The sequence below is a fragment of the Onthophagus taurus genome, chromosome 1 (assembly GCF_036711975.1).
Source record: "Onthophagus taurus isolate NC chromosome 1, IU_Otau_3.0, whole genome shotgun sequence".
Lineage (NCBI taxonomy): Eukaryota > Metazoa > Arthropoda > Insecta > Coleoptera > Scarabaeidae > Onthophagus > Onthophagus taurus.
The window spans coordinates 24037254-24051945 of record NC_091966.1 but is presented as its reverse complement, the minus strand read 5'-3'; the positions used below and the strand labels follow the sequence as shown (position 1 = coordinate 24051945).

At 33.5% G+C, this 14692-nt stretch overlaps 2 protein-coding genes across 6 annotated transcripts in view; one reads left to right on the top strand and one right to left on the bottom strand.

The window, feature by feature from the left end:
• Positions 1-3015, bottom strand: part of LOC111416116 (uro-adherence factor A-like) — a 41185-nt gene extending 38170 nt beyond the window's left edge. For 2 of the 4 annotated variants that reach the window (XM_023048068.2, XM_023048070.2), the window contains exons 1-3: positions 2871-3015; positions 2523-2613; positions 2350-2449 (exon numbers count right to left, since the gene is read on the bottom strand). In XM_023048068.2, coding sequence (XP_022903836.2) covers positions 2350-2449; positions 2523-2604 — 182 coding nt within the window. In that variant the 5' untranslated portion in view covers positions 2605-2613; positions 2871-3015. Of the gene's footprint in view, positions 1-2349; positions 2450-2522; positions 2614-2775 lie in introns of those variants that run through there. The other 2 variants (XM_023048069.2, XM_023048071.2) reach the window with 2 other exon arrangements.
• Positions 3016-3462: 447 nt separating this feature from the next.
• LOC111416114 (WW domain-containing adapter protein with coiled-coil wacky) overlaps positions 3463-14692 on the top strand; it is a 44664-nt gene continuing 33434 nt past the window's right edge. Inside the window, exons 1-6 of one of the 2 annotated variants that reach the window (XM_071198746.1) lie at positions 3463-3703; positions 3849-3882; positions 4308-4524; positions 7564-7721; positions 7792-7993; positions 8055-8711. In XM_071198746.1, coding sequence (XP_071054847.1) covers positions 3663-3703; positions 3849-3882; positions 4308-4524; positions 7564-7721; positions 7792-7993; positions 8055-8711 — 1309 coding nt within the window. In that variant the 5' untranslated portion in view covers positions 3463-3662. Of the gene's footprint in view, positions 3704-3848; positions 3883-4242; positions 4525-7563; positions 7722-7791; positions 7994-8054; positions 8712-14692 lie in introns of both variants that reach the window. The other variant, XM_071198750.1, reaches the window with a different exon arrangement.

The following is a 14692-nucleotide window of genomic DNA, read 5'->3' as shown; positions in this document are numbered from 1 at the left end:
GTTGGTATTAAAAGACATCACCATCAATAGGAATACATATGTTATTTTATTTTTAGGCGCAGTCTACTATTTATCGCACAATAAAAGAATATAAGGAGAAGGGTCAAGTTACTCCACCTAAGTAAAGTTCTGGAAGACACTCATTAATTGCTGATTATGATGAAACTGTAAAAATTCCATAAGACAATTAATTCACAGATTTTTTATAAAAACAAACTTCTTATCCTTGATAAAAAGGATATAAAGTATTGACTGAAATGAAACAGTGTGATGATTTGCCACAGATGAGTCGTTTAACATTGTAAAAATGTATGAAAACCATAAACTTCAGGTCAGTGCCAATGTTCTATTCAATATAAAAAATTTCGAGTAAATTTATGCTGTAGGTACTCTGATATGATTAAAAATGATATATTAATTATTGTAGGTATATGAAGAAAGATCGTATGATAGAGCGTGATGATATAATTAGATGGAGAAGAAGGTATTTGATGATAATTAAAGATTGTCGTCGCCAGAATCGGCCAATATATTATTTGGATGAAACGAAAGACAAACAAAAAATTTGGATGGATGACAGTATAAAAAGTCGACGACAAGCGTTTACAGAAGGACCAATTATTACAGAGCAACCAATTACCATGACGAAATGAATGCTGAAGTGTTTGAAAGATGGTTTGATCAAATATTAACAGTGCTACCAGACGATGCTGTTATTATCATGGATAATGCTTTATATCACAGCCGTAAAGTTGAAAAAATTCCCACAACAACATCTAAAAAGCTCCATATGCATAGCTTGGTTGATCCCAAAATATTCAGTACAATCAAAAGATGGCTCGGTCTGAGCTTATTCACCTAATCCGATTTAATAAAGACCAATATAATACTCACGTAACAGATGAGATGGCCAAAAATTTCAACAAAACTGTTTTGAGGTTACCACCTTATCACTGCAAACTCAACCTAATTGAGTTGGTGTGGGCTCAAATAAAAAATGAGGTGGCAAGTAAGAATACTTCATTCAAATTAGTAGGTGTAAAGGTACTGTTAGTACAGGCTATCCAGAATGTCACTCTGGACAATCGGAAAAAATGTGTTGAACATGTTATGAAAGAAGAATATGTGAGTAAATATTTCACCTATAATGATCAGCCCTTGTTACTACAGATTAAAAGTATATATTTTTTAAAACAAATAAGTAATTAAATTGGTAACTGGAGTTTACTTAAAATCCTCTCTGGTTTTAAAACTCCCGCCAAAAAATATCTTTGAAAAATTACGCTGTGTAAACGTGACTTTTCATTTTACTCCAACGAATTAAAAAATTGAGTATACCACAGGATGACTTTCTTTTCAACATTGGACAAGATGAGGATCAAACTTGTTGACTTTTTAACTTGCAACGACAAGTCAGAGACTTCTGAACATATTCTGTGTAGTTGCGTCGCCAGACATCGCCTAAGACACAAAATCTCGGAAAGGTTTGCCTGACACGTACTAACATAAAGGAACAAGAGAACTCAGAGCAATACAAAGGTTCATCAAGGACACTAAGGATTTGCCCTAAACCTTTGGAGGAAGTAAGTTACAGTAGATCTTATAGGTCGCGGTGACGAGGGGTTCCTTCAGCTTCGCAGCAACAAAAAAAAAAGTGGATGATCAGAGAAGCAATTCATGCTTATTAGCACAAGAATACTATCACTGAAGATGGTTCAGAGTTTACCCAAAGAATTCTTTACATACTACACCAGACGCAGCAAATAGTAATTAGTTAATGATTAATTAATTCCTTAGGTATACATTGATAAAGGAATGGCAAAACTTAACAGCTTTTAATTACATTACTATTAACTGTTTGACGCCTAAATTTTGTATTGAAAAATTCCAGCATATTTCAAGCACTGTAGACAACTAATAGTGCTGTCACTGGCTTAAGGGAAGCGCCATCGCACATTTAAAGAAAGCGCGGGATTTTTGATAGCGAATTTTTAACACCTTTGGTACCCAAACAGTTAAATATATAACACTAAATTTATAAATAATAAAAATTGATACATAAACAAAATAATTAATGATACCACATCACATTATTAATTTAATTGCATCACATTACAGTTTGATGCGATTAACAAATAACCAAAAAGTTTTAGCTTGGTAGTGTTAAATATCGAAAATTTTATTATTATTTGGTTTTGTTTACATGTATTTGCTTGAAACAAATTGTGTAAATGAATGAATTACTGTATATCAACAGTTAGTGTAATTTTCCCCATGTATAAGCAACAATAACAACAACATGTAATCTTAATGTTAAGTCAATATTATGTGCATAGTTTCAAATCATACCTAAACAGAATTTCTGCAATTTTCTTTGAATTTTTGATTCGACACTCTGCTTGAAGTTCCAATAGCGAATCCTTAGCCAAATCAGTTCTCCCTAAATATCCTAAAACCAAAAACAAACAACACAACAACTGAGTTAAAAAGAACAAAAATGTATCCCATTACAACAAACATACCTTGATTCAGCTTCTGAAGGGACGGTGCATCATTCATAACCTGAAGTCCAGGCTCTTTACCACCGTTCACTTCCAAAGTCATGCTTTAGCGCTAAAAATTTATAATCCACTTAAGTAAAGGTCATCAGTCCAAAACTATTTTAACAGCCACAATTGTTAGTATAAACTTGTAACAATTGACGAATTGTCAATATGGTAAATAATTATTTACAACAAATAAACGTATTTGCACGATAAGAATACGAGAACGCACCTACTTATCGTAGATAATCAACTACGCCAAAATACTGGGCCATGCTAAATGAATCACGCCTTGTATGGACGAGTACGCCTTGTGGGATTACTTACTTAATACGTTGCACGGCACTCAGATTCAATTTTGGGCACGAATTTTCACGATCAAACGATCTCAAACTCAACAAAATATTGCAATTTGTTAACAAAGTCGCACGACTATTCCCTATCATGTTTTTGTTGGAGACGGAGAAATGTCTTTTTACTACCAACCTAAATATGTCGTCAAATGTCGTTTACTCTAATGTGCTAATTCTCTAAATTCATTTTCGCGTTTTTCATAAAAACAATTATGTTGCAGGTAAATTTACGGATCAAATTATTTTTTAAAGATTTGAATTGATATTTATTGTTATTTTAAAAACCCCGTTTTAAATGACCATAAAATATGTGGTTGTACTTAAGGTCATATACCGGTACGTTCTATAAATCTTGGATGTGTTAAATAATATTTATAAAAAGATGTGATATTCGTAAAAAAATCAAAAATTAAAGATTTTAATTGAAGTGAAATTTAGAATTGCATCAAAATAATTATTTATTAATTTAATAATTCTATACAAGTACTGTATTGTCGATATATTCTATGGGAGTTCTTATTGATGTATAGTACTTTTGATGTTTTGCAGTTGGCAACCACTACGTTTTCTTACGTCAACCAATGAGGCAACGGAAGAAATTACGAGCATTTACCTTCAGCTGCGAATTGTTCCCTTATGTGACATGGCGTCTGAGAGGAAAGTTAGTTCGTAAACGGGTACAAACGTTATAAATTCGATTTTATGACATTTTATGAAGAAGCGGCTTACCATACAAGCCACAAACGTTTTCTAGAGACTTGCATTGATGGTAATGCATGCAAGGAAAACACAGCGGATGAACGATGGGTAGGCATTTTGCCCTTATTGACACAATCGAGGGGCCGAGTTTACGATTGAAAGTAAACGGGCCCCACGGTCGGTCAATAAATCGCCTTAAAAAGGCGGCGCAATCATCGCAAAATACTAAAAAACATTTTCTTTTTCTGTTTAGGTACTTCGAAAAGCACCAGACCCATCCCTATCAGGTAAACAAATTTGGTAACTGTTTATTTATTATTAAATTCCATTTATGTGTATTTTACGGGGCTCCATTAAACAATTATCTGTTGTTGGGTAAATTACTTTGTCAAAAAACCTTCAACTTGTCATATGAAAGCCATCAAACTTATAAACATTTTTCATATCATTAGTAACAACAAATTGGTTGCTTCAATGCAACTAATATAAACATACAAGGAAACTAAATCGTTTACTTTAATAACTACGTTCTTTATTGGTATTAATAGAAAATTTCTGGATTAAACATGAAAACAAACATGTCTACCTTGTATAGTTTTTTGACATAACCTATTTTCCATTTATATGCGATTTATTGGCTCCTATAGCAAAATAACCCAGATCTATGGCCGAATAAGTGTTTGTTGGTACATCCTGGTTGGTTTTTGCGCAGAATTCCAAATATAGCTCGTCAAAGAGTTACGGGTCCGGTGGTGAACGCTATGAGAGGATACGGGACTCACCCAACGGGAACTACAGATCGGACAGCCCGGACAGTCAATCGCCGCGCGACCGAGACAGACCCTACCAGTCGAAATCTTATCTACAGAAAATACGTGAGAAGGAGAGAGAAAATAGAGACTACAAAATGTCACGGGACAAGTATCCAGGTAATTTCATTTCTTTTATTAAAAACAGCTATTAACACTAAGGTTTATTATGCATGATGATAGATATAATTCATCAGAAAAGTGTATCTTAATTAATGATTACTATATCAATATATCTCTTTTAATCTCATTAATGATGATAATGTGCTTAGGTCAAAAAAGAATCTATTAAACTGTAAACAACCCAAGTAAGATGCTACTACAATACATAATTGTTGTGTGATGTTATTCTCTAATAAATAAGAATATTTTTTAAATCATAGTTATGTCTTTTATAGTAACAAATCTAAGGATTAAACTATAAGTCATTATGGATAATTGGAGTGCTATGTATTTTTGGAAGCATGTTGATAACATTGTTAATATTCCTAGAATTCATTTTGGATACAAATTATATCTTCATTTTCAAAAAAAAATTCCAATATGTTTAACAATGTTTACTTTTATGATAAAACAATAAACCAAGCTAACAAATGGTTTCTTTATATACAGGTACTGCAAAAGTCAGTTAAGCAATATTAATAAATTAATAAAAACAAGGACTGGATGAAAAACGTAATTTATATTTGAACAAAACTTTAGTTTATCTTGTGTTCAAACTGTATACAACCTTCATCCATACATAATTGGTTGACCATGGACCTTCAGGTTTTGCAAAAGAACTGTGGGTGACCACTCAAGTGTTAATATCATATAGTAGGGTGACAAACGCTTTATTCTTCAAGACTATTTATCCTTTTGGACGTTATGTCTTGTGACTGTGCCATTTCTCCCCATTTTCCCCATATCCAATCACCAAACTCATTATAGAAGAAAGAAGAAACTCCTAGTCTATAGTGTGGTGGAGCGTCGTCTTGTTGGAAACACCTTCTAATTGCGGATTATTTGCAAGTTCTCCCTTTAACTTCATGAACAGTTCCAAATACTTTTTCGCATTCACTGTTCCAACAAAGAAAAACAAGCCCATGATGAACTCCAACCCATACTATTATACCAGGAACATTTAATGGATTTACTGGAACATGTCCAGTACACACAATTGTGCAGGTTAATTCGCCTTTTCAGTTTGAACTGCGCTTCTTCGCTTCAAAGAGTGGATTTGTGAAAATTGACGTCGTCTTCAGCGCAGCCAGTGTACCATTCGTAAAAGTCAAGTCTACAACCAGGTTATCTTTCGTTAAGGCGTGTAACAATCGTGGATTATCGTATTTGTAATTCAAGAGACATACGACGTGTAGATTTGGATGGTGCCTTGACGAACGCTTCAGCAACAAGTTACATATTATCTTCTGTGACTGTGGCGCATTGAAAACCAACCCCAACTGCAAGAATTTCGTGTGCAGCTTGTACACCATTTATCTCGTGGAAACTGCACAGCAAACTCTTCAAAAATCGTGTTGTAATTGGTATTATACATGGGTACCCTGTTGCTGTATCTGTCCCAACTGAGCATGATCGAGTATATCGTAAACAGGATAGAACTCGCGACTACGTATTTTTATTAATTTATTAATATTGGTTAACTGGCATTTGCCAAGTTCTGTGCTCACTATTACCAACTTCTTGATAAATTATCTAGGGGTTAGTTGCTATGGTTACAGCGGTTTTAAGCGCTCTTATTAGCTAAGAGCTCGATTTATCTATTTGATAAATTTATTAAGAGTTGGTAAAAGTAGGCCTTAGGGCCGATTTATCAATGTCGAGTTAAACCTGTTAGGTACGCAACTTGCCTAACAGTTAACCTCAATGAAGCATTTATCCAACAACTTTCTACGCGACAGATAGCAAACTGCAAGATAGAAAATAGATGATACCCCTGAGTCTTAATTTTAGAAACGGAAATGAAACGTGATTGGTCAAATTTGAATAATTGACATTATCATTCCCGTGTGCTTTCGGTATTGTGCGTTGTTTTCGAAAATCTCTTTTATAATGGAATTCCTACATGAATATTTATTAGACAGCGATGAAGATGAGGATATTGTCCAACTCTTAAATTATAAACGACGACCATATATTATAAAAGAAAGACAAAATCACTTTGAGGAGTTGGACGACCACGATATTTTTGTTAGATTTCGTTATTATGTCCTGTTTTAGGTTAAAAAAGGACATAATTTTGTCAATCTTGGTTAAAATTGACACCAGATGAGAATTTCAAGTATAAGAAATGTTTGAATTAGGTATCACCACAGTTATAAGCTTTATTTTAGGTTATATTTTGATTTTGTTGTAATTTCCTTTCACCAAGCATCCAAACTTGCGCGCACATATGTTTCCAACAATATCTAATAGATAAACCCTTACCTAGTACTTCAAACTGGTAGATTTGGTCATATTTACCTATAAGATAACCCTAAACTACGGGTGGATAAACGATTCGTCGATGTTAACTATCAGTTAGAATTTTAACTGACAATAAATTGTCTTAACTAGATATTGATAAACCGGCCCTAAGAGAAATAAGAAATAAATTAAGGTTAACTAGGGATAAACAAATAGGAACAAATTTTAATTAAATATATTATGATATCAGTTAACATTAATATTACACATATCATAGAATGAATTTAAAACATTAAAATATGAACTTTTTTTAACTGTAAATTAGAATTAGAATAATTTTTAGTAATAATTATAATTATTTTGCAAACAATTTGATAGTACTTTAACACCACTTTTATAAAATGTGATTAGCGTCACATTTTCACTCACCACTAACATTGGTGCTCTAGCTAATCAGAAAGCAATTAACCTTGATAAACAGTTATAAAACTACTTACTACGCTATTAGTTGTTTTCCTCTGTTGCGAGTATTGTGTAATGTGTTATGCTTTCCCTGAAAAGAAATTCATGTCTGCTGGTTGATGTGGTTTTAAAAACTTCACCTATGTTCTTATCTTTGTTGTTTGTAAATGTACCCAAAAGGTTTATTTTTATTTTTTTTTGTTTGATTAATTTCCAGTACATAGGTATTACTTACCTTGTGAAATATTAGTTTTTGTTTGATTTTAACCATTTGGTTTTTATGATGTATAGATTGTGCCAGATCACCAAAGGATAAAAGAAGTCGTGAATCAGAACATCGAACTAATCATGACAGGAGTGATGATAAGAACATCTTGCATCCCATAAAGTCCTCTTCAAATCTGTCATCCAGAGACAGAAAACCTGTGCACAACAACTGTATTGATAAGGTAATCTATTAAATTATTATTTTTACTTTATACATCTTTATATTCATTATTTTTTGTTTTGATATTGAAGAGGGATGAAAGGGAGAGAGTGACCAGAATTGGAGATTGGTCAGAACACATCAGCTCATCGGGCAAGAAGTATTATTACAACTGTAAAACGGAAGTATCACAGTGGGAGAAACCCCGTGAATGGATTGAACGTGAACGAGATAGATTCAGAACTAGGGACAGAGATAGAGATTCTGATAGATATTCCAGTTCCAGTAGATCAGGTAAGCTGTGGTTATTATTTCTAATTTGTTTTTATAAACATCTTCAATCTATTATTTCTAGGACATGATAAACATTCCAATTCACGAGGAAGCAACAGTAGTTCTAGTAAAGATATATCAAGAGATGGAGCAACAGGTAGTCGACATTGGAGCAGTAGTAGAGGTGACGACATCGATCCGCCGCCAAAAGAAACGTCTAGGTCATCCTCTCGAAAGCATTCAGACGATAACGCCCAGGCAACACAGGATATGGATATTTCGCCTGGTGACAGTACACCAACTTCGGAAGTGTCCTATTGCCAAGGATCAGGAGGTTCCCATCAGATACCGGTCGACCAGAATTCTCATGGACCAGTGCTGTTGGCAAACGCACTTCCCCGTCTCATCTCTCACCCAATTCACCTGCCGTCGACACCGACCACTACGCGGCCGGAATCGTCCCCACTGGGGAATCCACAGAGTACCCCCTCTATGATGCCGACGACGTCGTCAAGTGTAACTACAGCAAACACGCCAGGACCTCCAACGGCTATGCAAGAATCCCAAAGTGACCCGAAAATTCAGACTATACACAGTAACATAATTATGAATAGACAAGTGGTTGCGGGTGATAATAGTGTACATACACAGCTTCTTACTGTTGACACTAATCATAGTGGTCCTGTTATTGAAGGTCCTCCGACGCCGACACATTCGGAATCTTCTGATTGTGCAAAGGGTAAGTTTAACATTATTTAACTATTTTGGTTAAGACAATAATATAAAAAATAATAGACAAAATTATAATAGTTGTGATTTGTGATAGAAAGACTCTAGCAAATAGAAATAATAAATTATGAGCAAGTTATACACAATATTTTTTAGGCAACAGGTTGTGAATAGAGTTAATGTGATAGACGTTTAATTTTTGATTTTTTTTTTGACAGTGCAGCATAAAAATTATTTTTCAATTACAGAAATTGGCTTGATTTAAGTCAGTATATCGTCGGTTTAAAATGCAACTGGCTTAAAGCTAAGTTTCCACATTACTGGCGCCAGATTATTTGCATGTAGAAATAGCAAAAAACCACTGGCGCCCATAGATTGATGCATGTAATCATAGCACCAATAAAGTTGACGCTATTTCTACTTTTTGGCGCCAGTAACAGTATTTATAAAGAAAACGTGTAACTATTAACGTGTTCGTCCAACTAAAATGAATAAATCTGCTAATAAACCATCCAACAAATGGACATCAGAACAAACAGTACTATTTCCAGAAACGTACGAATAATATCCTTCTTTGTGGAATCAGAAAATTCCACAATATAAGGACCGACTAGCACGAAATGAAGCTATCAGAAGGATAGTTGAAATTACGAAGAAAACAGTTCCTAATTTTGACGAAACCTTGGCAAAAGCAAAAATACGAAGTATATGTTGAATTGTAATATGTATACAATTGAATACCATAAAGTACTTCACCATAAAATACTTCACATATAAATTTAGAAATTATGCTTTTTGCCAAATGATACATATATTGCAAGGATGTAGAAGAATCTCCAGAAACCAAAAATCTTAAAGTTGCTTGCAGTTTCATGTGAGCTGGAATAGCATCTCTCATATGTGTATGTTATTTTTGTATTTTAGAGGATACTTGCCTCAGCAAAAACATGAAACTCTCTCCAGTCATTCTTAAATGATTGAAAAAGGCATAATTCTTTAATTAAAGTACTAGACGCACCTAGGTTATTTATTACGTGCAATTTTTTGTTAATAACGTGTGCAGTTCCAAGGAGCACATTTGGACTACCATATTGATGCCAGCGCGAAGCAAGATTTATACAGGGTGTTTCGGTGACGCGGGGAACAAATTTAACCACATATACTAGAGTGAAAATGATGACGATTCATGTAAAAAAAATTAGTAAAAGTCTTCAAATTTCAAACATACAGGCCATAAAAGTTAGGAAATTTTAACACATTTTTCCAAATATGTTAAACACTATTTACAGTAAAACGTTCAAATTTGGTACAGTATAAATCAATGTGATGTAAAATAAATAAATAAATAAATAAATAATCATTTATTGTACAAAGAAGTATAAAGAAAAAAAAAACAATATATATATAAACAAAATCAAAATATAATCATAGAAACGAAAAAAGTTATAACAAAAATAAAGAGAGAAAAAAAAAAAAAAAAAAAAAGAACACATCTCAACTACAGCAAAAAATAGAAAATAACTTCTCTTCTTTGCACAACCGCGAGGTGACAATTCAGGAACAACACCTGATCTTCCATTGTCACCTCGAAAAAAAAAAAGAAAAACAATTTTAAAACAAAAAAAGTTAGGGAAAAAAAAAACAAATTAGGAAAGTAAAAATTAAAAATTACAAAATTAAGAAAATTAAATTCCGGGTTCATACAAAAACAATAAAGTAGTTATAACTGCCAGACCGGTAAACAACAACCGAACTTGACTCACCATCTGACCTGATCGCCCATCACACTCAGATTCTGACGCTGATTAATAATTAATGTCTGATTATCGAAAAGTTTTGCATAGAGCAATAAAGTTTTGCATAAAATCGTTAGGCAATTTAGGAGTTGAATCGGTCCGCGGGAACAATGCTATACCGGCTGTTCCTAAAGTTTGTTTGCTCAGAACTTTTTTATTCTATCATAACCCTACATTTATTTTTGCAGTTTCTAATAGAAAATTTAGTTTAGAAACTTCTATTACTCTTAGATATTATTGATAGAAATCACCGTTTTCGTGTTAAATGCAAAAATGTTGGGTTCCGATTTCAATAATAGCACTAAAAAAAAAGAAATCTTAGTTTTTGAACATTTAGTATTTTTTATTACTTGTCTTGTTATTTTATGTACTTTTTTTATTATTGCTGTAAGTGTGGTCGTTTTTTTGTTTACTTTTTGTTGATTTTTAATTTATTGTCTTTGGATTCTTTTATTAAACCAACTAAAACAAATTAAAAATGTGATTTAGCTAAACCTACACTTGGACATGTTGCATACATACTAGTTATGACAGCTCAGTTCGATTTTCACTGGTCATTGCCAATTCAGATTATTTATTTATTTTTTTTTTTTACTGTTATTGAATTCGGAGCCTAAAATTTTTGCATTTAATTCGAAAACGGTGGATTTTATGAATATTCTCTAAGAGTGATAAAAGTTTCTAAACTAAATTTACTATTAGAAACTGCAAAAATAAATGTAGGGTTATGATAGAATAAAAAAGTTCTGAGCAAACAAACTTTAGGAATAGCCGGTATAGCATTGTTCCCGCGTACCGATCCAACTCAAAAATTGCCTAATGATTTTACGTGATATTAGTTTACACTGTACCAAATTTCAACGCTTTACCATAAATAGTGTTTAAGATGTTTAGAAAAATGTGTTAAAATTTTTTAAATTTGATGGCCTGTATCTTTGCAATTTGAGGACTTTTACTTATTTTTTTTTTACATGAATCGTCATCATTTTCACTCCAGTACATGTGGTTACATTTATTCCCCAAGTCACCGAAACACCCTGTATATTAAAGGTTATCTAAGTTCCTATGCTGCAATACTTTGATTTTAGTTTGTGGGCGAAGGGCAAAAGCAGGAGTATTTTGTGACGTAAGTAATCACGGATTGCGCGAGCAACCTCAAGGTCATGTTTAGTGAGAGTTGAAGTGTCTTCTCTAGTGATAACATAAATCAATTACTACTTTAGTTTCCCTCAATTATTTTATGATAAGTGAATTTATATCAAAAATTAAGTTGAATTATTTTCCGTTTTACTACCGCTGTTAATAATATACCACACTAAATACAGGGTGATTCACATAAGAACCGACACAGAGCAGGGACATGTAGAGGAGTATAAATTAAGATGATTTAACGCAACTGACTGGTAGGAAATTGAACTCAATTGAGGCATTTCAAAGGGTTGATTAAGGGTGATGGTACCCTAAATTTTGACAGATTTTTTAACCTTTTGGCGGATTTAATATATTACTACTTCATTTCATGTGGAATTTAATTCTAAAACTTTAGAATTAAGCGCCAATAACAAATGATTTTGTAAAGCATTTCTAGGCCTGTAAGCGAATAATAATTCATGAGGTGTTTTCTTCGTGACACTATTTGGTAAGGAATTTAAAGCGAATTGGATTTCACACAGTCGTTTATCCCAATCTCGTCCATCCTCATTCTCACTTCTTGTAGATATTGCTGTCTGTCATTAGTGTTCTGTTGTAACGTTCCACCTGTCCATTTGCACGTGGTGTCGCAGTTGCATTTTGAATATGTATGATTCATTTTACAATATTCCGTAAATTTCTTTGAGCTGAACGCCGTGCCTCTGTCGGATACAAGTCTAGTTGGTGGTCCAAAAGTATTATGTATTTCTTTCATAATCCTCACGACTGGTTCACTTTTTGTATTTTTCACTGCTCTTACTATTAGATATTTTGTAAAGTTGTCTATATATACCAGAAGATGTGTGTTACCCTTCGTACTCTTAGGAAACGGTCCTAAATGGTCGATATTAACTGTATGGAAAGGTATTGGTTGTCTCTCTATATTATGCAATTCTCCTTCCTTTTTACCTCCAGATATTTTCCTATATGCACATTCTACACAGGCTCGTATATAATTTGTGACTCTTTTCCTCATTTTAGGGAACCATAAATATTGTTTAAGGTGACTTATCGTTTTGTCCACACCATAATGACCCATACGATCATGACTATTTTGAATGACCTTCCATATAATCCCTTTGGGTACAACCCAACGTTTATCATCTCCCAATTTTCTATATAATCTGTTCTTAATTAATTCATAATCGTGATGTATTTGTTTCTCATCGTTATTATTCGGGGGTCTTTGCAATATTTGCGTTATTGTCATTAATTTTACATCTTGCATTTGCATTGTTATAAGCCAATCTTCTTCGTTAATCATTAAAATGTTCAAACCAGCTATCTCTGGTTCACTAGCCTCTTCTTGAGGACATCTACTCAATGCGTCAACATGTTTCATTTGTTCGGCTTTTCGATGCTCAACCACATAATTATATTCCAACAATTTCAAACACCATCTAGCAATTCTCGGTGACATATATTGTTTTTTTACTGTTTGTTTAATTGAATTGCAATCTGTTGTTATTCTAATTTGTTTTCCTAGCACATACATTCTAAATCTCTCTAGACTCTCTACTATAGCAAGCATTTCCAATTCGTAACTATGGTATTTAGCTTCGATCTCAGATGTTTGTCTACTATAAAAACATATTGGTTTCCACATACCTTCAGTTTTCTGCATTAATATTCCAGCAACACCTATCTTACTAGCATCAGTATGTACTTCCAGTTCAGAACCAGGATTGTATAATGCCAAAACCGGTCTTTCACATAACCTCCTCTTTAGTACTTCAAAAGCGTTTTCTTGTGCACTTCCCCAAACAAACTTCTCATCTTTTCTGGTTAATATTGTCAACGGTTTAATAACAATGGAAAAGTTCTTAATGAATCTTCTAAAAAAACTAGTTAACCCAATAAATTGTCGTACTTCCTGCACTGTTGTCGGTCTCCGAAAATAAGAAACAGCTTCAATTTTCCTAATTCCTGGTCTCAGTCCCTCTTTGCTAATCTCGAACCCAAGGTAGTCAATCTTATTATACAAAAATTTACATTTGCTCATTCTTAATGTGAGTCTAGCTTCTTTCAACACTTTAAGTACGATTTTCAATTTCTCAAGACCTTCCACGACAGTTTCGCTTGCAATCAATATATCATCCATGTACACAAGAGCAATATTTGGTCCTACCCTTCTCAAGACTTTACTCATTAAACGGTTGAAAACACTTGGGGCGTTAACAAGTCCAAATGGCATCCTGTTAAACTCATACAAGCCATCTGTTGTTACAAAAGCTGTCAAATGCCTGCTTTCTTCACTAATCGGTACTTGGTAATATCCATTAGCTAGGTCAAGAGTAGTAAAATATTTCTTACCAGCAAGTTTATCTAGTTGTTCATCTATCAACGGCATTTGTGTATGCTCTTTTCGGGTCACCTCGTTTAGTCGCCTGTAATCAATACATAAACGCTCTCCTCCTGTTTTCTTACTCACCAGCACAACGGGACTCGCATACTCAGATGTTGAAGGACTAATAATACCAGCTTTCAATAATTCACCGACTTGATCGTTGACTATATCTCGCTGACTATATGCTAGCCTATATGGACGACTTGATATTGGTTTTGTATTTGTAACTTCAATCTTCATCTCAAACAAATCCGTGCATCCCAAATCAGAATATTTATCCGCAAACATTTGGTCATGTTCTTCTAATAATTTAACTAACTCCATTTTGTCACTTTCTTGTATTTCTGCATTTACATTAACTTTTTGCTTTTGTACTTTCATCTGAGTTCTTGCTATATCTACTACTTCTTGTTCTGCTACAGCTTGGTTACAACCTTTATTGAAATCTTCATTATCTAAATCGACTTCTACATATTCAATTTCTTTAGTTTTCTCTTCTTCAATCTGACTTATCGTCAAAGTATTATATTCCTTTATAACACGGATATTAGGTTTATCTAAAACACTTCTTCCAATTATTATTGGTTCATTCTGGGTCGAATCAGGTACAACAAGTACTTGAGATGTCATCTCTATTCCATCTATTACTATTTCAAC